The sequence below is a fragment of the Calonectris borealis genome, chromosome 1 (assembly GCF_964195595.1).
Source record: "Calonectris borealis chromosome 1, bCalBor7.hap1.2, whole genome shotgun sequence".
NCBI lineage: Eukaryota > Metazoa > Chordata > Aves > Procellariiformes > Procellariidae > Calonectris > Calonectris borealis.
Window position 1 is genome coordinate 133546209 of NC_134312.1, and position 20057 is coordinate 133566265.

A 20057-nucleotide genomic window follows, 5' to 3' on the forward strand; every position below is an offset into this window, starting at 1 on the left:
ACTAAGCTATTTGGAGTTCAGAGGTCTTTTACATGCATACATATCCATTGCAAATTGATTTGCAAGAGCATGTTTAGTTTCACAGTGAAGGCCAAATGGTCATCAGATTTGTTGTCATCCCAGCTTCGGGTTAAACTTGATCTGTTGAAAAAGGAGATGAAACAGTGCTGTGTTTGCTTTTGCCTGTTGCTACTGAGTCATCATCCTACCTTACCACACTCTTTTCTAAGTATAAATACTCTCTTTCTCTTTACAAAAGGTTGTTTGAATTGGAGTTTCAGTGCAGGCGTCAGCTCTCTTAGTGGGTTTTAAGATGTTGAACATCTATGAACACCGCAAAATAATAAAACAACAAGATAAGTGATCTAAGAGCAGGCAAAGAAATGTAATTTACTCCAAAAAAAAAAAAGACTGACTTAAGTAATAAGTTACTTAGAGGGATAATTCTGTAAATAAAAAAAAGTATGAATTACCTCAGAGGCAAATAAGTTACCAGCTGTTTTGCATGCTTCAGCATCTATCTTCAAAGGCAAAAGAAAGGGAATTACTCAAAGCTTTACATATATTTATATTAATCTTTCCTTGCAGCACAAAGATAGCAAGTATCTTTTGTGTGGTGCTTGATTTAAAATTCTGTCTGAGATATGGAGTCCTAGATTCGCTTTCGTTATTTTTTCATCTTAGGTATTGATAGAGATTTCTTCTATGCTTAAATAAATCTCTCTATATTACTGAATTTCCTTACTCTCTGGTTTTCAATACGCAAGCAGCACACACTTTATAAGAACAGCCAAGGTTCATATTAGTTCCCAGGTGCTGCTTTTTGTGAAGATATTTAGACTGATATTAGTAGATGATTTAATATTTACAGACGACTGTATCAGGATATAGCGTAGCTCATAGTAGCTCTGTAAGCAAATATGCTGCTGCTGTTCGTAACATACAAAATAATTTTAGCCCTGAGGACAAATATGAGCATTAGGCTGGAAGTGGACGTTGTCTGTGGCTGCAGCTGTGCTGTGGGGATACGCGTGAACACAAGGCATGACTGAGAGGCGGCCGGGGGAAGTAGGTTGAAATTCCTCAGTCATGCAAGGGCTGTCTATGGAAGCTGCATACTCCCCCTGTTCCCCTTCTCTAAGCAGCATCAAAGATTCACCAGAAAAAGCTGCTTTTAAAGCAAGATTTTAGTGGATATTTGTACCTGAAGTAGTCAGGTACAGGATATAACACAAGGGCTTTCAAAGCGTGGACCCCTGAGTACTGAGGGAGTCATTGACAGCCGTCTTCCCTGTGAGCATGTCTTGTTTCAATTGCTTTTGTGGTCATGTGCTTTCCTGTGTCCCTTTCTACTCTATGTCAAGAAGCTCCCTTGGGTAAGACCAACTTCCAGTATCGTAGCTTCAATATTTGAAGAGGTGTGCGATGGCACTGGAGTATGTACTTGGGCCTCTCTAAACAAATGCCAATACCATATTGAGACATAGCAATGCTTCTGGTGACTGATGAAGCAATTAAAAAGTTTGACTATTGCGTTTTGTGTAGCATGTATGAAAGTAAAGGTGACATCATGAACGATCAGTGGGCTGAGATGGCAGCGAGGTTTTCAGAGGCTTACGTGTGCATAGTACTTAAATGAGAAATGTTTTTATACAGGTTCTTCCAAACTGATGCAAAAGAATTGTAGACCGATTATGCATATCTGTAACCATATACACAGCTGGAATATAAGATTAAACCTATGACTATGTTATCCTACTGTCTTAATCTGTATATTGAATAATATTAAGGAATACAGAACAGGAAATACGTTGCTGGAAAATTACTTAGTAATTGTAAATCTTGTGGGTACTGAAATGCCAGGAGTATATTATGAAAAGTTGTGTGTATTTATTTTTTCATCCTTTAATTGCCTTTAGTTATGGAGAAGAAGTTACAGAGAAATGTTTTATTGTATTGACATTTTTAAGCAGCATGATTGATACGTTAATCACACAGACTCAGTCCCATAATTTTTCTGCCCTTGTAAACATAGAGTATATCCGCAAAACACATCCAAGTGTCCTTGTTTTTTAAGTTGCTTTATTTCATTATTGTAAAGACAAAAATGTATGCCTGCAGGATTTCAGGGTTTTTTTTTGGTCATGCAGGGAAACAGAATAATAAGGGAGCAGTGAGAAAAAGCTGGGGAAGAAGGTTGTTGTATAGTTGTGAGCAACAGTGTCTGGGTTGAGCACATAGGAGCCAATTATTGTATCACTTTGTACTGGTACCTTTTCTTGAGGTTGTAAGATGCCCCATGTTTTCAGTTTTCTATTTACGCTGGAACAGCTCCTGTTCCTTGCTCTCCTGACTGAATCTGCCTTAACTTTGAGTGATTTTCCCTTCTTGCTTCTCAAAAGGCAAGTATTTGGAGGTCCTTTTTGTCTTTTCATGTTGAGCAATTCCTCTTTTTTTTCTGTCTTTTTTTTTTATGCAGCTCAGGATTATAACAGTTATAACATAGACAGTTTGTTGCTGTCTGCCTTGGATACTTATTTACAATAACAACCAGTGCTGTGTTAAAAATTTAACTGTGGAAGAGATTTTACAAAGTGCTTGAAAGATGTATAAGCAGGAGTCTTTTAGAGTCAATTTAACCTTTTAGGTGCCTAAATATCTAAGTATACTTGCAAATCTTGCCCATGTTACTACCATTTAATTATGTTGGTTGTTATGACAAAATTAGGCCTCTGGGGTAGACAAATGGGAATCTCAGTACTGGAACCAGAGGTTAGTCATTTGTGATAAATGCAGAAAAGGAGATCAAGTAGCGACTAACAAGCTGTTGGAAGAGATTGTAACTATTAAGTGCTCTGGATGTTCTGTATATAAAAATACATTTGTCTTTGGCAACAAGCCTTTTGATCATCTTAACTATTCTGCCAACAATCCTGCCCAATTCTAGGTGTTCTTCAGCAGTGAAATGACATGCAAATGCATGGGAAAATTGAATGAAATGGAATGAAGACATAGTCATTAGGGAGAAAAATGCTGCTTACATGCCAGCATCCAGAACATAATTCAATGGACATAGTATAATTTAAAAGTTCTACCTGTAGTGCCTAGTAAGTTTTTTGTAATAAGACTCATGCTTTAAAAGAAATGGTAGCATGTCTGGCTTCTGCCTGTCTTGGACTGTCTAGTGAAGTACAGATGTCTGAGATTGCCTGAGAGGTACAAGGTGCAATCAGATATGCTAATGAGCAAGTTTTTTGAGTTTCTTCATCACTTGCTTCCAGTTTTACTGGCAACGTGCTATTAGGGAGTGGCATAGGAACTATTCAATGATCATTAATTTTGTTCAATGCAAGTTTTACCAGGAGAGTTTTACAGACCTTTAGGATTGCATTTGTGTTTGGATAAATGCTCATAAGCAAGGCAAACCAGTGGTTGACAGATGGACTTGCTCTAGAGTAGACAATACTTTGAGAGACTGAGATGTGGTAGGACGTCTCTAATTTGCTTCTCAGCTTCTGCCTGGGATCTAGCTACAGACCTGCGTAGGAACTCTTGTCAGAGTTGCTGAAAGATAGTGAAGTTGTGGAGGTGCAACTAAGGAGCTAAATTGTCCTGAAGAACTTTTTCTCGTAACAGGTGATGTACCAAAGATAAGCTCTGAAACTCAGGGTGCGGGAATTAAGCTGAGCATGCCCAGAAGCAGGAAAGAAAATCTCAAGGGAGTTTGACATGAAATAAGTGGGATGCAGCATAATATCAACAATATAAAGTTCAATGCTTAAACTAACTTCAGGAAGTAGAATCTTGTCCTGTGGTTTGCCAAGCCAAGTGCCATGCTCCTCTTTCTCCACCACTGAAGGAAATGTGTTGCTCACCATACGCAATTTGATTTGTTACTGTTGATATGTGTTGTTGGTTTAGCGTTAATCATTGCTGTCAAGCAAATCCATTACACTCAGGACTATAAACCTCTGGATGTGCTTAGTAGCAGAGGATTTTGAGATACAAAGCCTCCTTTCCATGAGAACTAAGGGTACAAGGCAGTAATGAGGGAATTGAACATTATACCTTTTGGCTCTTTTGATTAAACACCCTCGTGATAAATTACAGCTTTTTTGAATACGTTAGAATCTTGGGGAAAAAAGTAAAAGGAAGACAACCAAAAGAACATGATCTGTGTGGCATCTTTTGAAGATGACATTATATTAAAGAACTAAATTGCTGGCAGCCTTCTTACCATAAGCCATCACTCTTAATAGGTCGTCAGTTTAATTTAGTAAAAATGAATGCTTATAAATACCACAGAGGCTTGTTTAACTGATGAGAACAACTAAGAAAATAAGGGAAAATTTCTGTGGCATTCAGAGTTTCTCACCACCAAAAGCTAAATGCTGCAGAGCTGGCTGGATGCAGCTATTGCAGAACGCCTGCCTCCCCTTCTTCTCCAACCTTGCCTGGGGCGACTTGTTCTGCCCCTGCACTGTACAGGTAGGCTGGTGACTTGCCAAAACAGATAGCCGTTCGGTTTGTTTCTTTCTTCCCATTTGTTGCTCAGTTTTGGAGGATAGTGATACACATCTGATCTGCCTGATACTCAAATACTTGTCCTGTGCTTGTGGAATGAACTATACCATGTGGATACTGTGGCTCTGTTCATTTTTGACGATGTGGAACAGTGGATGTTAATTTTCACTTTCAGTACTGAGATACCTTTTGGGAAACCTACCTTCTGCTCAGCTGTCATAGAGCTAATGGTGCCTGGGGCTTCAGAGCACCAGCAGTAGCAAGAATAATTGATTTATTTCAATTTATCATATTTATTTATTGCTCTTCTGAACGTGTACCTCTGGGCACTTGTGCAACTCTCAAATAACAAAGTATAGCAAAACATGCCCTTTAAAACGGCGGGTTATTTTGGATTATAGCATTTTTCACGATGGTAGCTGAGAAATAAGAACAAATCTTAACATGAGTGCAGTTGAGGGCTCCTCCTGGTGTGTGTTCCTTTTAGCAGAGCTGAGGAGAGGTAGTTGTATAACCTCGCACGCTGAGCTGGTGCGTGTCAGCAGCCCAGCGAGCAGCCCTGCCACAGCTCTGTTCTCTGCAAGGTTTTGAAAATGTCATGGCTTAATTGCCATGGGAGACACATGCCTGAGCGTTTCTGCCCAAGTGACTACTCTTCTCGGTGTACGTATTGCAGAATCAGACCCATTACACTAGACTGGGTGAGTCATTTTCCCAGTTTACCAGGGCATCTCTTAGCTTCACGCATTAGCTTCCTAGAATTTAGGATTTGTCTGGGCTTGTGTTCCAAGGCAAATTTAATGTAGTTTCCTAGATTTTATGAACACTGCTGAACAGGAAAGTGAAGTGTCTGCTCTGTCTGTGGATGTGTTAATATTTTTTGTTTAACTTTGTTGCCTTTAGTGGCTTCAGAATGAATATTTAAATTGTATAGATACTCTAGAGGAAAACAAGATTCTAGGTTAGAAATCTGACTGATGTTCTAAGCACCCGGTATGAAAGAGAGTTTTGGTTTTTGTTAAGTGTTGTTGATTTATTGCATGTGTTCATTGTGTAATAGCTCTCATGAGTGCAGCAACCAGAAAATTGGTTGCTGTATTTTTTGCATCTTTCCAACATTTCTTGAGGCATTTGTTTAATGTACGTTGTTACCTGTTGGAGTGAAAATAAAATCTTGACAATGTTTTTTTTGCCCTGATAAGAGAGGCTTCCTTGAAACTGATGTAGCAGAGGTCAGAATAAGACCTGTGATGTAATGTCATTACAGAGATTGAGAACCTGTCAAAAAGCACTGATACTTTGGTAGCTGAAAATGAAGTAGCACAGTTGTTGGCATTCTTTAAGAAAAAGGCATACTTTTTAAAGCTGTTCTGGAAATTTTTTTTTTTAGTTAAGTTGGACAGAAGTCAGCTTCAAGACAACAAGCTGATAGTACAAAGTTAATATTTTTTGGGATTACTGTGTAGGAATCCATGTGGTTTGATCTAAATGCCTTTATTTATAGAGAGAACACAAAATAAACTGAATGTGCACAGTGGTTCCACAAATTAGAGCTATTTGCTTTCCTTTACTGTGTGTTGTGAAGTGCTACTGTGCATAGGCAATTTAAGCATTGTGAATTATGTGATGGAACATAAGAGAAGTGGGAAAGATGCAACAGCAATTCATGTTTAGTTTTGGTTTATTCAAATGCTTTCTCTAGAGATCAATACAAAAAAGCAGCAAAGAGCAAAGCAGTCGACCACTATATCAAAACCTGGCTAAGGGAATAATATTTTGGGATTATCCCATGACAACATGAGATGTATGCAATGAGAATAGAAACGGAAAAGGCCTTTTATGAGCCATTTGCAAATCTTGTTGTGTTTCTGTTCTTGCATTTTGAAACTTCATCTGCCATCCAAGAAAGGATATTTCAAGTTTTGTATCTCTTCTTGTTCTTTAGGAAAGCTAATTTATTGCTACAGATAGCTATTGCCTGCAGTATTTCTTAAAGCTCCTTATACAGTCATTTTGAATGAATTGTATGCTAGCTAGTGTAACAAACTCTTTTTGTAATGTATCCTTGCAAGTAGTCTTCCAAGTATGAGAAAAGAAACCAAATATACAGGCAAGTGCAAAATCTTGTGTTGGGTAATAGGCTCCCTCATGTCACAGGTGCTAATTGCAGAAGGGATGGTGGGGAACCCCAGGGCCAGGCAGTGGGACTTAGTGCATGTGGCAGTGAGCTAAGTCCCAAAGTTACGGATGACTGGGGCAAGCCACCCTGTTGAAATATGCCTTGGCTTACCCAGCATTACAATGAGGACAGAAGCATTTGCTGCTCTTTGGAATGTACTGCTTGTGAAAGGCACTAGACCAGAGCAACAAATTATTATTGTTGAGAACGGGCAAGAGAATGGGTCATTTGGCAAAAGCTGGTGTAAAGGCACCACTTTGCTGCTGAGGAATATTTTTGCATCTCTGGAAGCAGGTGAGAAGCTGACTGAGCTTGTCCAGTCTTTGCCGGCACCGTGTAACTGCTTTTAAAGGACAGTTTAAAAAGCACTGAAGCCCTGTCACCAAGTTCCAATTTTCGTCTTGTGATGGAGTGTTTCACCTGTAATGCTAATCCAAAATAATCATTTACACTATGAAGTTTAAAAGATACAGGTACCAGAACTAGTAGTTTTGATGAACATACAATTTTCAGTTCTGCATGTCGTTGAGTTAATGTGTAGTTTAATACAGTGTTTTACACTTTCGCCCAAAAAGATAGGGTATAAAATATACAGCCTGTATGGCAAGGCCTGTTGGAGTTTGGCCTTGCTTTGTCTAATTTGCTGGTGATGATTTGACTGCATTCTTGATGTTGCACTTGCGGAAGTTTCTACTCCTTTTATATGCATTTTAAAACTTTCAGACTCAGAAAGAAAAAAATTTCGGTGGTGTGTGGGTAAATGTGCAAGTGTCTTTTGAGTTTATTTACAGTTACTTTTCTAGCATTTCCTTCTGCTTTGGGTTAGGCTTAAATAATGATCTCGGCTTCACTAATATTTCAGTTCTGTCACGGAAGTGCTCCACTTCTCAGTTAATTAATGGTTTTCTCTTAAAAGCATATGACCACTGGTACTACGTTGTTGCTGTAAGTTGCTTCCAGTAATTACTGCTGTTATGCAGAAGACTCATACATGATAAAAGGCCTGACTATTGCTGCATGTTTTTAACTAAAGAATGAATTCATTGAACAGTTTGAGGTTTGCTGTTATTCTGACGGTGCATATGTGTTAAAACGTGATGGTGTAACAAAAATGTGTCTTCCAGGCTTTCAGGTTCCTCACGGACGAATCTGGGTCATAAAATTCAGAGGAGCAGCCAGATGGCTGAAAGCTGGAAGTGTTGCTGTGGAGTCTAGCAGGAGAAAACCTACTCCTCAGTAACAGCAGAACATTTAACACACTCAGAGTAATATATTAGTAGCAGTGATGGCATATTGCATTGTGGCTTAATTGTGCTTAATGGAGTCCTGCAGTCTCCATGATTCAGCTGCACACGTCAAAGCAGGGCACTTCCCAGTTCATCTGCTTGTAGAAAAACACAGCAGCTTTACGTAACCCATTCGGTAGAGTACTGGAAGCACCTCAGATATTCCGTCTCCCCTCAGCCCTCCTTGCAGTTTATCTTTCTCTTCTGTGGTATATTAATGTCACAAATTAAAAAAAAACCACAAAAAAACCCCAAAACAAACACAAAAAACCCCAACAGTTTCCCCCCCCAGCCCTTAAAACATTCACACCCAGCTTACTTCTGTTTTCTGCTAGACAGGGAACAAACAGACCTCAGCAGGGTTTTTTTGTCATCCATCCAAAAGCATTCACCCTTCTAACAGCACATAGGTGATGAGAGAGTTGGAATTGACATGTCACATCCCAGGTGGGAAAAATACTGCCAGAATCCTCCAGGAAAAGAAGGAAATTGGAACTTGACAATTCTGGTGCCTTTTAAAATCAGAATTGTGTTTCTACTAGTGGGTGGATATAAGATGGTGGAGTCCTTGTGTTGTGGAAGATAGTGACAGAATCCACATTAGAACTGAGTATGACCAAGACTTTATCTGAAGTCTCTTAACACTATCTTTAATATACTTTAAAAAAAGCAATTTTAAAAGTTAATATTTTTAATGCTAACAATCTGTTTGCTCTTAGTTAGGTAACTTCTGTTTCTCAAAAGCATCTACTGAGGGTACTGGTCTTAAGAAGACTTTTTCTCACAAGTAAGCTTGTAGCTCAACCTTTTTCTTAACATTTGCATTTTAATATACACAGTTCAATGATTTATAACAAAAAAAAGGTGATACAGTAACCATCTAGGCTGGCAGTCAAAAACAGCTGTACCAGAACTCCATCAGTACCATTAAAATCAGTAACATGCACCCTAAAAGCATATACGTCATCTCTTAGTTGTACAATAGTTGCCTTTTGTCTTTTTGCACATTAAATTTAGAACTGGTTTCAAGCTGAGTCATATCTCAGCCCAGCTTGTCTAACCAGGAGACACTGTGCACTGGACCAGTTCCCCCCAGCTACAGATATAGCTTTGAAAGCTGGAAGGATGGGAAGTGCAACTGAGGCTGATGGGCAGATGATGCCGCGTGCATAGACGACAGGAAACTTTTCCTCCAGCTTGTCGTTTTCCTCCTAACAGACCTGCCTGAAAGGGGCTTCTTTGCCACGTGGTTTTACTGAGTTCAGTCACTTTCATCTACTTGAAGGGTGGCCCAGTGGATCTCAGTTTCCTTTTGTGGCTCACCTGAGTCTGCCCAGCAAGCCCGCTGTAGAGGGAAGTCCACGGGTCTGCAGGAGCTGCTATGTGCTTTAGTGTGTTTGGAATTATTTAGGTGTGGGAGAAATGTCTTTAGGCTCCTCATGCTGCAAACCTTGACTCAGTCCCCAACCTAACCCATGCAATTTTCATAGCAACACTCCTTTATTAAAAAACGATAATAAAAGAAATGCAGGAACCATTGGGTTGGATTGTTTGTCTGAGCTACGATGATGCCAATACATCTCTTTTTAAAACAGATCCAATTACAAAACTGTGGGGTCTAGTTTTGAAGAGATTGTCAACCATTTAGGTATACCTTTTGTCAGCAGGGAGAGGGACAGACATTTGCTCCATGGGTCTGTTCTCTAAAGGTTTTTATTGAATATAGTTTTTTGACTCTGTAGAATAGTTGTACTATGTTACGAAACAGATTGCTGTACTACTTCTCTTGTGGTGGGAAAAAAGTGAATTAATATGTAGAGTTGATGGACCTTCTGTTAGTGAAGTTAACCACGTGATTTTCACTGACAGGACAGGCTTCAAAGACATTGGCATCAGTGAAAAGCAGGCTCTATAGAAACCGCCGTATAACCCATTCACACATGCACACATTTATATAAATATCTGTTTCATGACAGAGGTTTTAAGTTTAACAAAAGTAGTTTGGATTTGAAAATTCCAGTCCATTTTGAAATAGTTTGATTCCTATCTACTCTGCTGCTACCACACTTCTCATCAAATCCCGCGTTGTCAGTTTGTGACCTTTCCTGGGTCCAATGGCAGCGTCTAAGTACCAGTGTGACTTCTTGTGTAGCGTTGCCTCAGCTTTTGGTGCCCCTTTCAAAGGTAAGCATTGAATGACGATGTGTTGTCATTGCCTCTTTTTCGTCTTCATTGCTAATGCCAGAGGGGTGTTTAAATGTTTAGAAATCATTCTCTCTCTTGCATGTGTACAGCTGGAGAAAGCCCCTTTGTGGTCGGTCTCCTGCTGTCACAGGCAACCACCCCATTTTTAGAATCTGATCAAACACCACTTTGAAAGAATTAGATTTGTGCCCTCAAATATTTTTTTGTTTGTTTGTTTAAAGTCTCTAAATACATGTTCATTCCTTTTTCCGTTTGACCTAACTTTAGACATTTTGAAGTTAGATGTTGAAGTCTGATCTAGTCACAGCAGTAAAAAAGGCACCTCCAGAGAGTCATTCATGTGATGTATTTTAGTTGTCTATTTTACAGTGACACTAAATACCCTCTGGAGGTATTAGGTTATCTCCACTCCTGAGTGATAGGCTCAGATTTGGACATCGACTCAGGAACACCTACAATGAGAGACAGGTGAACCTTAGGATAAAGACCTAAAGAAGCTGTTTTAGCAAAGCCTGTTGTTTATGCTGCTAAGCTACCAAGTTTTGCTCTGAGCGAAAGTGTTTGGGGAATGATTGGAGAAGCAGTTCACCTCTCAGGGCAGAGGGAACGGTAGCCTTAGGTAAGGGTGAGCAGGAGTTGGCAATCAACAGCTTCAAGTAAGAAGGCAGCCACTATCGCTCTTAAGGCGCATCGTGACATGGCACCTTTCGCAATGCATGCAACGTGCATTTTCTTTCTTCCCTTGCTAGATCTGCAGACACTCTGTAAGGGTTCAGTGCTTTCGACACAGCCTTTACGGGGAGCGGAGCAGAGTCAGGCATGCTCTGTGGCACGGTTGTTGAGGTCCTGGTGCCATCGCTTCAGATGCAATATGCTTTGCAAGTCACTGTTTGTTAGCCCCCTTGTACACGCACAGCAAATTCTCTGTGGCTGACTGGTTTGTTTCAAGAACAGAGTGCACAAACTAGGCATGTGAATTTTTTTCCTTTGAGCTTTATTATAACTATGTAAATGGGAGCCAGTGTTTTTTACAAGGGTGAGTGCCTTTATTTCTGTATGATAGCTTGTTCTGAATAAAATGTAACTCGGTTAGTTCCCAACCTGCAGCTCATAGGCATTTTGACTTCAAAACACTTCTGTTGTTGCGCCACAGCTACAGGAAATGAAAAAGCCTGGAACGGCAACCAGCAGGCAGAGCGCAGTGTGGTGCTGCCTGCAGCAGGTTTTTGCTACAAATTATTATACACAGGCCAGTAAAAGTTCACCGATCTCTTTTTTTTTACCTGCTTTTAAGCCTTCAGTGTTTCTGTCTAAACTGCTTGTTAGTTGTCCCAATTGGTCTTTCTGGTTCCTGACCACACTGCCTTTGGAGACTTTGTGCTAGTTAAGAAACAGACAAAAAATCAGTGATGCTGGGGTGGGAATATTGCATTTGCAAAATCAGAGGTTTTCTTTAGTAGCAGTTTTTGTATACGCACTGCTTGGTTACTCTGGCTTCTTTTCCTATCATCAGCTCTGTTTTCTTAGAAAACTCATACTGCTGTATTACCTAGGTTGCTTTAGTGTAAGAAAAAGGATATACCCCTTGGCTCTAGAGCACTTCACACAACTCGTGCTCTGCTCAAGTGCTCCAAACATTAGCATGCACATGGGGTCCAGCAGCACCTTCTCCTTAAAACCAAAGGGATTCACTGCTGGATCTGTTGTCTTGCATTAGACCAGAGAGAGGAACTAGATAGTACGTGCATTTTGTTGGCTTGCTACTCTCCACTTAGGTATTTCTTTAGAGAAAGATTTGGGAGGAGAGGGAGAGCAGTGAGACAAGCATGAGACTAATGGAGATAAATGCAGACTTTAGCTGGATTTTCTATACAGCAATAAAAAACTTTATGGGGTGGGAGGGGGAAGGATTCATACAGTTCTATTATTAACATCCAGAATTGTTTATTTCTTACTCTCTTAGCAATCTCAAAAATATTCTCCAAGAGTCACACAATATTGATTATTAAGGTGGCAACTGACATCTGTCACATCAGGCAACATCAGCACATCAGTTGCTACTTGATGTTAGAAATCATAGTGGGAATGTTATCTTTAGGGAAAATAGCCAGCCTCTTTTGCACAATGAAAGAAGCACTCAATGTGGAAGGTATTTATTATATTTAAGTTATTTTGAATGCAGCTCTGGAAAGTTGTCAATTTGGGACCATTTTAGTTTAGATGGTGAAGAACGAACAGTCATCTGTAGGTGGAAGAAAGAGCCAATTTGAGCGAGTTTGGTTACATTGCATTAAGGTATTAATTTTAACATTCAAAAAGCTGCCACTCATGCAGGATTGCAGTGGCTGTGAAAAATATTGTCAGAAAGCCGAATTCAATGGCTTCCCTTCTCCCTTCTTTCTCTAGTTTCAATTAATAGATTAGAAAAAAAAAAAGTTCTGTAACTTTTTATTACTGTTTGCCCTAGAGAAGGATTATCAAGAAATGTTGCAGAGGAAATAATAAACTGACCATAAGATCCATTTCTGTAATTTAATGTCAGATTGAGGCCGTTCTTGGACAGTGTTTACACAACTAATTTTGGTGTGTATTGAGCATATTTAACAGGTAAGAGAAATAGCATAAGAGAAAGTACATTTACTTGTGTAGAGTGTGTGTATATATGTTTGTATGGATACATGTATATAAATAATACGAGGTAGTATAGTTTATACATTGCACGTCTTCTAGAGAAGAGGGAGTAATCAGTGAATCCTGTGTTTTGAATGATTTCTCTCTTCCTACCTTCTCCTCCTTGACCACATTCCGCCATGATCATGATTCATGTCAGTAAATTGTCCTTCAGCTAATAGAGGCTGAGCAGCGAGCTTCGGCACCTTTATTTAGGGAAGTTCTCTCATCCGCTCTGCTACAAATCATACGACTATAATTATATGTAAGCCAGCGGATCTGGCAAACAAAGCTCTGGAACTGAATCTTTTCATTTATCTGTCTGTCTTAAAACTATGATGGCAGAAGGGTCAAGTAAAGGGTGTTACTCTTATTCAGAGCTATGAATTCAAGCCTCTCTCCAGTCGTGCATCCAAAGATGCACCCTCATACCAGCTTCTCATGGGAGCCTGGATGTCCAAGCTGAAGAGAAAGATGGCTGGTAACATCATTTCCAGTAGCTGGTTGATTATGAAAATTAGTCTGTCTTAACCACACTAACCCAATGACACACCTAGCTTTGGGGGTCCTTTAGGAAGGGTTTTCCTTCTATTTTCTTTAATCTGATATTAGTGCGTAAATATGCACCTTACAAATATGTGTGTATACATACATATACGTACATACTGTATGAATCTGTATGTGTATATATATATGTAAAAGAATATATATTTTAAAAAGGTTAGTGAGGTATTTGTACACCTGTGAAAGAATTACGGAGGATACAGGACAAAATAATGAGTTGAGAGCTCATTTCCTTATAAGCAAAAGCCACAGGGTTTTGGATTCCTTCCCCATCCCTCCCATTTCTGGATTTGCCTATATCATGTGTATAGAGGACTAGCCTAGAAGAGAAATAGTAGCAAATACACCTGGAAAGATCCTCTGGCTAAGTTTGTCCATCCTGTCACTAGGAAGCACAGTCTATTAAGTAAATTTTGGCTCTTGAATAATACTACAGAAAGGAAAAAATCCCTACAATTTATTTTCATTTATTAATTGCATTGAATTATAAAAATAGTTGAAAGAAGTAATATGCACCAGAAATCTTTTCTCCACTCTCTTTTTGGAAATTAATTCTAGGCAGATATACTAAGCATTGCAAACATTCAGATTCTTTTAATAGCACTCAAAGAATAATATTTCATCTTTAATCATTTCCCCTGGCTTGTGTTTAGCATGGAATTTTGTTTTCATTTTACAATTTCCCTGTTTCCTTCATTTCCACCAGGAGAGAGAAACAGAAGAAGAAGATGTCAGGTGGCTTTCAGTTATATGCCTCAAAATGAAGATGAACTGGAATTAAAAGTTGGTGACATCATTGAAGTCGTGGGAGAGGTGAGCAGTTCTCTAATGGAATATACACACATGCAGTTTTGACATTTCTTGTGAATGCTAAGCTCTTGGATACAGTGTGTTCTAAGACATAATTTAAACCAGACATTTTTCTTCTCTGCTATACTGACGTGTCTGGTTTCGGTTACTGTTGGGGGTGAGGGGATGTGGTTGTTTGCTTATGGATTTCGTGAGGGTTTTTTTCCCTGCAGCGCCTCTGCTGGTTTTACTCGATCAGTTGACGCTTCCGAGTTCTGTTCAGGGAAGAAGCTCAAAGTTTGTGCTACAGGGCTATTGAATTTATATCTCTGAAGAACCAAGATTATAGCAGAAAAAGCTCTTCCCAGTTTTAGTAAGCCAGCCACAGGGAAGAATTATCTTTAAGGAGTTAAACACATTTAAGAAATTTACTTGAAGACCTATGGAGTTCAGCCATGACATTCACCTTTTGTCATCTTTGCCTGAAAATTTTAACAATTTCATTTTACTGTAAACAGTTTAAAAAAAAACCAAACAACAAAAACCCCCCACCAAATTCTTTAGAGACTTGAGATGAACTTATTTTGGGTGGAAATGGATGTGGAAAATGAATGCACATCTCTTAAAAGACTGGGAACAAATTACGAAAGCTTGGACAGAGATACAGAAATTTTCTTTGCATGGGTGAATCTGGTTGCAGGATCAAGGAATGCTGTTCACTCCCAATACCTTCAGTTTTCTACCACTAGAGATTTTAGAAATATCTTTTTGAACTTAATAGCATGAGAGGACCAAAAGTCAAAATGCTAACATGAAGCCTTTAAGTAGAATGCATTCAAACTCATTTAGTCTTTATTTACTTAGCTTTAAAAAGATCTAAGAGCTTAGTTTGCTCAAGCAGCCAATAAAAGGTGTGTTTCAGCTTGTATCATTTATTTGTAGGATTTTTTCCCTGTGACTCAGCAGCTAATAAGTCAACAGTTATTTTATTGTCAAGGATATATGATTCGTTTTCTTTTTCCTGCCTCTGTCACTTAAGAAATCAGTTCTAAAAGAATATAAATTCTACTGCAATCCACATGACATCCAGCATTTTCTTAGGAGAGATTAAATTTTCACATCTGAATGTAAGAAGCTTAGTGATCACTGGCACACGCCAGCTCTGCACATCGTTCTTCCTGGAATCAGACATTATGTGTCACTTAACTAACCTTATTCTGTCTATGAGCAGAATTGTAGTGGAGGAGGTCAAGGTTGTAAGACATTTAAGAGCATATTTTGAAGACAATGTAAACCCAGTATTATAATGAGTTTCACAGCAGCACATCAGCTGTTTTCATTGCGCAATTTGAAGTGTATTTGACCTCACATGGCCACACAAATATCTTCTGTCAGTTGCCCTACTTAAAACTTTTAAGTCTGTGTCTTTCAAGAGTAAAGTGATGAAATAAAACCCCTTCCTAGTATCCAGCCAACAAATTAACCCTACCACATGAATTGTGTGATTAAATAATTTAGATGAGACGCTAGACTTCTCTTACGAAATGCATCTCTTGTTGTCTTATGAATTTGAACAACTTAATTATAAATAACAGATTTATTTAAATCCAAATGAGACTGAAAATGTTTGCTTTAAAATTAAAAGATGTAGAACTATGAAAGTGAAGTATTCTGTACTTGCATGTGTGTACTTACAGTTAAGGGCATGTTTTTTGAAACTCACTTGGATTGCTGATTACAGACTTGGTAGTCTTAAACTCATAATTGTGCCTTGAATTGCTACTAAAGAAAGCATTGACAACTGGCTGATTCTAAGGTTTTAGAAAAGATATTGTTTAGGGCGGCTCTTTCTGTTTGGCCATCCTAGAGAATGGCATACTGGAATTAGTTTTACTGTAGTGTGGAAGAGGATTTCTTATGGCTAGCTTGAACTGCTGGCCATACGTAAATGCCGAAGAAGAACAGCTGGCACAGGTGAGGCTGTGCCCACTTTGACCTTATGAAATACCCTGTTCTGTCAGCTGCTGAAACATAAGCTCTGCCTCAGGCATCATCTGGTGCATTCATGTGATCCAGGACATTGTCTGACTCTTCTGGGTGGAACTAGATCAGCTGGTGGAAGAGGGAAAATAAAGGAATTTAGAGAAAAAATTCTCAGCACCTCAGAAAGTGTTATTGTGTGACCTTTATTTTCCATCATGGTTGATACCAAGCAGTTGATGTTGAATGCTTGCTGTTATTACTTCCTCTTCTGCCCTTCTCATAGTAGCGTTAATTCCTCGAAAAAGTAGGGCAGAATTTTTCTTCTGAAACAGAAGGCTGCACCAACTAATGTATTGGTTTCATTGTTTATCCTAACAATATCCATTGTTATTCCTTAGGTAATGCTGCATAAAGAGTCATTGCATGATTCACAGTGTTTATGTAATTATACGGTGCTCCTTATTTCAGATGGTAAATGTTTGATGTGAGGGACTTATTATTTAAAAAATATGGCTTCCTCAGTTGTGAAAATGAAGGTTTTTTTGCAAGGGCCAAAACCATGCTGTGTTATTTTACAAAAACCCCCAAAACAATAGCAAAAAAACCCTCCCACACAGGCAACATTTGGAGGCAATTCTTGCAAAATATCAATTTTGTTTATCATTATTCAAGATGAAAAACTGGATGATAGCATCTTCAGCATTATTTACAGTGGTTCGCTGGGTAATTGGAACATTAATGGTCATTCACTTTCCATTTCCAGTTGCTCCTTTCTCTTACCCCATCTTTTTATTCATGAGTAGAAGGTTTCAGATTCCCACAGGTAGTACTTTATTGTATACTCCTAAGAAAGTTGCATCAGTTGAATTAATTGGTTTTAAATTGACTTAAATTAATATTTTCAAATCTCTGTGGATTTCTGTTTACTTGGAAATAAATCAATTCCTAACTAAACTGGATATTGTTTAGATCAAAATACTGTGTATATATCTTTATGCGGGTGTTTAGCAAAAAATGTGTTTAAAATGTCACTTATGGTTGACAACCCTACCTTTTCCTGTTGCAAAGAAAAGCTGGTTCCTGTTGTACTGTGCTAATTTGACTTCATCCTTGAAGAAATGGGTTGTGCTCCTCTCGAACCTCTTGAAGGTCACTGCCTCCAGCGAAGGGTTGGCTGAAGGGAACTCAAGTCTTCTCCTCAGCTGCCTCCATCAGTGCCCAAGCGTATTTTCCCAGACCCCCAGTGAAAATGGGTTACACCGATATCACATGGTGACATGCTGAAGGTCTTCCCTTCTCCCACCTCTGCTTCAGGCTCCTAAGCAACACCTGAGGTGTAGTAGCATCTAAAGCTGCCACAGATCCTTCTTCCTGGTGCCAACAGGTTGGATAAGATACTTTTTGAAAGGGTTTTTATATCTGTCGTAGTGGTAGATACTATTGGAAATTCCTGTTGTGGCAGAAGTGGTTTGGTGCTGTATAGTGGATTGAAACAAAAGCAACAGCGAGTTTTGAGATGCTAGGCTTGTCACCAGATAGATGTCCTTAGAGGCTGTATATGTTCAGAATTCACAGTTCCTTCCTATTTGTTCCAAATAGTTAGAAATTAATTATGATAAGATCAGACATTCATCACAATAGATAAAAATGCTTGTTGTTAAACTAGAGGTTTCCATAACTGCACAGACACTGATACCCATGAGACAACAGACTTAAATTAAAAGTACATTTGAAACTAACAAGAGAAGCATTTTCATCATTGTTTACGTTCACGTTTAATGTGATTGATAGCTTTTTGCTTGTCATTTTTCTAGCTCATTAGCTATAACTCTAATTAGAGTTTTCCCAAAATAAACTGTAACTAATTGTCTTACTAAATGCAGATATCTGAATTCCAATTATGTTTCACCCTTAGACATTCATGGGGTGCCAGACAATTAACCTGTACTGTCAGAGTAAGGACATTTGGCATGTCACTCAATAGTTCTGAGCCTGCTTTCATTTGGGATTATTCTGTCATTGTGCTGCTATATACCTTGTGGCCTTATCCTGCTTTTTGGCAGCTTTTTGGCAACGTGTAGTGCATGGAGTTAAGTTCACAACTAAGTCTTTGACTGCGACATGGTGTAATACCACTGAGCTTATTCTTTGACTTTTAGTTAACATTGCCATATATTACATGATCAAATCCTGTAACTAACTCATTTGAAATTATAAAAATGCAAACTGAATTTTTAAAAATCTGATGCTCCTTTTGGGCAAGGTTGGTGGGGTTTTGTTGTGGTTGTTGTTATGAGATGAAGTGGTTCAACCCGTTTCCAAGAACAGGATAGACACTGGGGATTGAGCTGGACTTTCCTTACAGTAACTTATTTTGACAGCTGTAGAGTTGAGAGGGGAATATTTAATAGTGGCAAGGAGATGGTCTGTGCCACAAGTACAGAACTGTATAATAGTGCAAGAAAACAGTTGGGAATGAATGCTGGGGTTCCACGTCCCTCGGTTACTTTTCTGTGAAATCCTGTGGTAAGGTGTTTTTCCCGATCCTCTTCCAACAGGTGGTTCACAAGGACTTCTATGACTACTGCTTGTTTGGCTAGTTCATGTGGTAGGAGGCTCTTTTGTGAAAATAAGGGTGCAAATACCTCTGACTCTTTATAGGGTCATTCCAGTTCTATGTGATTGCTTTCTCTGTCCCTCAATTTCTTATTTGGAAGATGATGTTAAAAAAAACCCAACAAAAACCCAAACCACAAAAAACAAACGAAAAAAATCCCAAAGCACATTTGGACACTGTAAAATAAAGAACTCTGAAGCTGAAAAGATCCCCCAATACAAGGTACTTGTGCAGTTTTTAATTCTTCCCTTCTGCACCAGAGTTATCAAACAGCTTCCAGATGTGCTGTAGCAGAAGCCCAAGGGCTGGCTGACATCTCATGGGTATGACTCTCTCTGAATGCACTCCCAGAATAAGCCATCAAGTGGCACTGTAGGCACCCTCTTCTGTTGAGGTCTTGTTTCCAAAATTTCTTTTCCCATTGGCAGTGAATATGATTTGTTCATTTTGCCTCTTGGGAATCTATGTTTTTAATTTCCTTTCAACATACGATTGCTTTTGTCCTTCCAAGCTCAAGATCTTCCATTAGGATTTATAAAATTTATAAAAATATATAAAAAAATTTATGAAAAAAGGAGTTTTTTCCTTTGCTTTTTGTGCTCTAGTTCTCTCTAAGCAAAAGAAAATTTGTTGACCTTGGGCTTCTCTCCTTCCTGTTGCCTGCCTCTGGCATTGCTTGTATTCTTGGTATTGTGTCTTAGTTTAACAGCCCAGAAAGACTGTTGTGATCCAGGGAGACTTTCTTCCACCAGAAACCTTTCCTGACTCAAAGCCTCCCTCGTTTGCCGTAACTGAGCTGTAAGTAGTTTGTCTGCCTAATAGGCAAAGCTGCAGGTTGTAGAAAAGCTTGTGGAACACGCGGATACAGGAGTTTATTGAAAACACACTTTAGGTCAGCGATTCCAAAGAGCTGAACATTTTAATCATTTAACATTTTAATCATTTAACATTAGCCTACTAATTATAGAGCAAGGGGTAAGCAAGCAGCTGTGGCAATCCTAGGTAGTCTGGCAAGCAACTGCTGGTAGTTCGCCTCAGCATTTCCTGCTCTTTTTGGGTATCCCGTCCTGGAGTTACAGGGATGGCTGCCCAGTTCCCTCAAGGGAAGGTGCTTCTAGGCTTGTAGCAACAAGGTTTATTGCACTGCAGGTGAGGCTGATGCTCCCTCTGACACTTCTTTCTTTAAAGGGGGATGTTGCACATTGTGTTGGCCATAAAGAGAAAACCTAAAGAAAATAAA

The 20057-nt window shown here is 39.0% G+C and overlaps 1 protein-coding gene across 2 annotated transcripts in view; it reads left to right on the forward strand.

The window, feature by feature from the left end:
• Positions 1–20057, forward strand: part of SH3KBP1 (SH3 domain containing kinase binding protein 1) — a 233375-nt gene that overhangs the window by 98067 nt on the left and 115251 nt on the right. For both annotated transcript variants that reach the window (XM_075175254.1, XM_075175263.1), the window contains exon 4: positions 14135–14241. In XM_075175254.1, coding sequence (XP_075031355.1) covers positions 14135–14241 — 107 coding nt within the window. The remainder of the gene's footprint in view (positions 1–14134; positions 14242–20057) is intronic.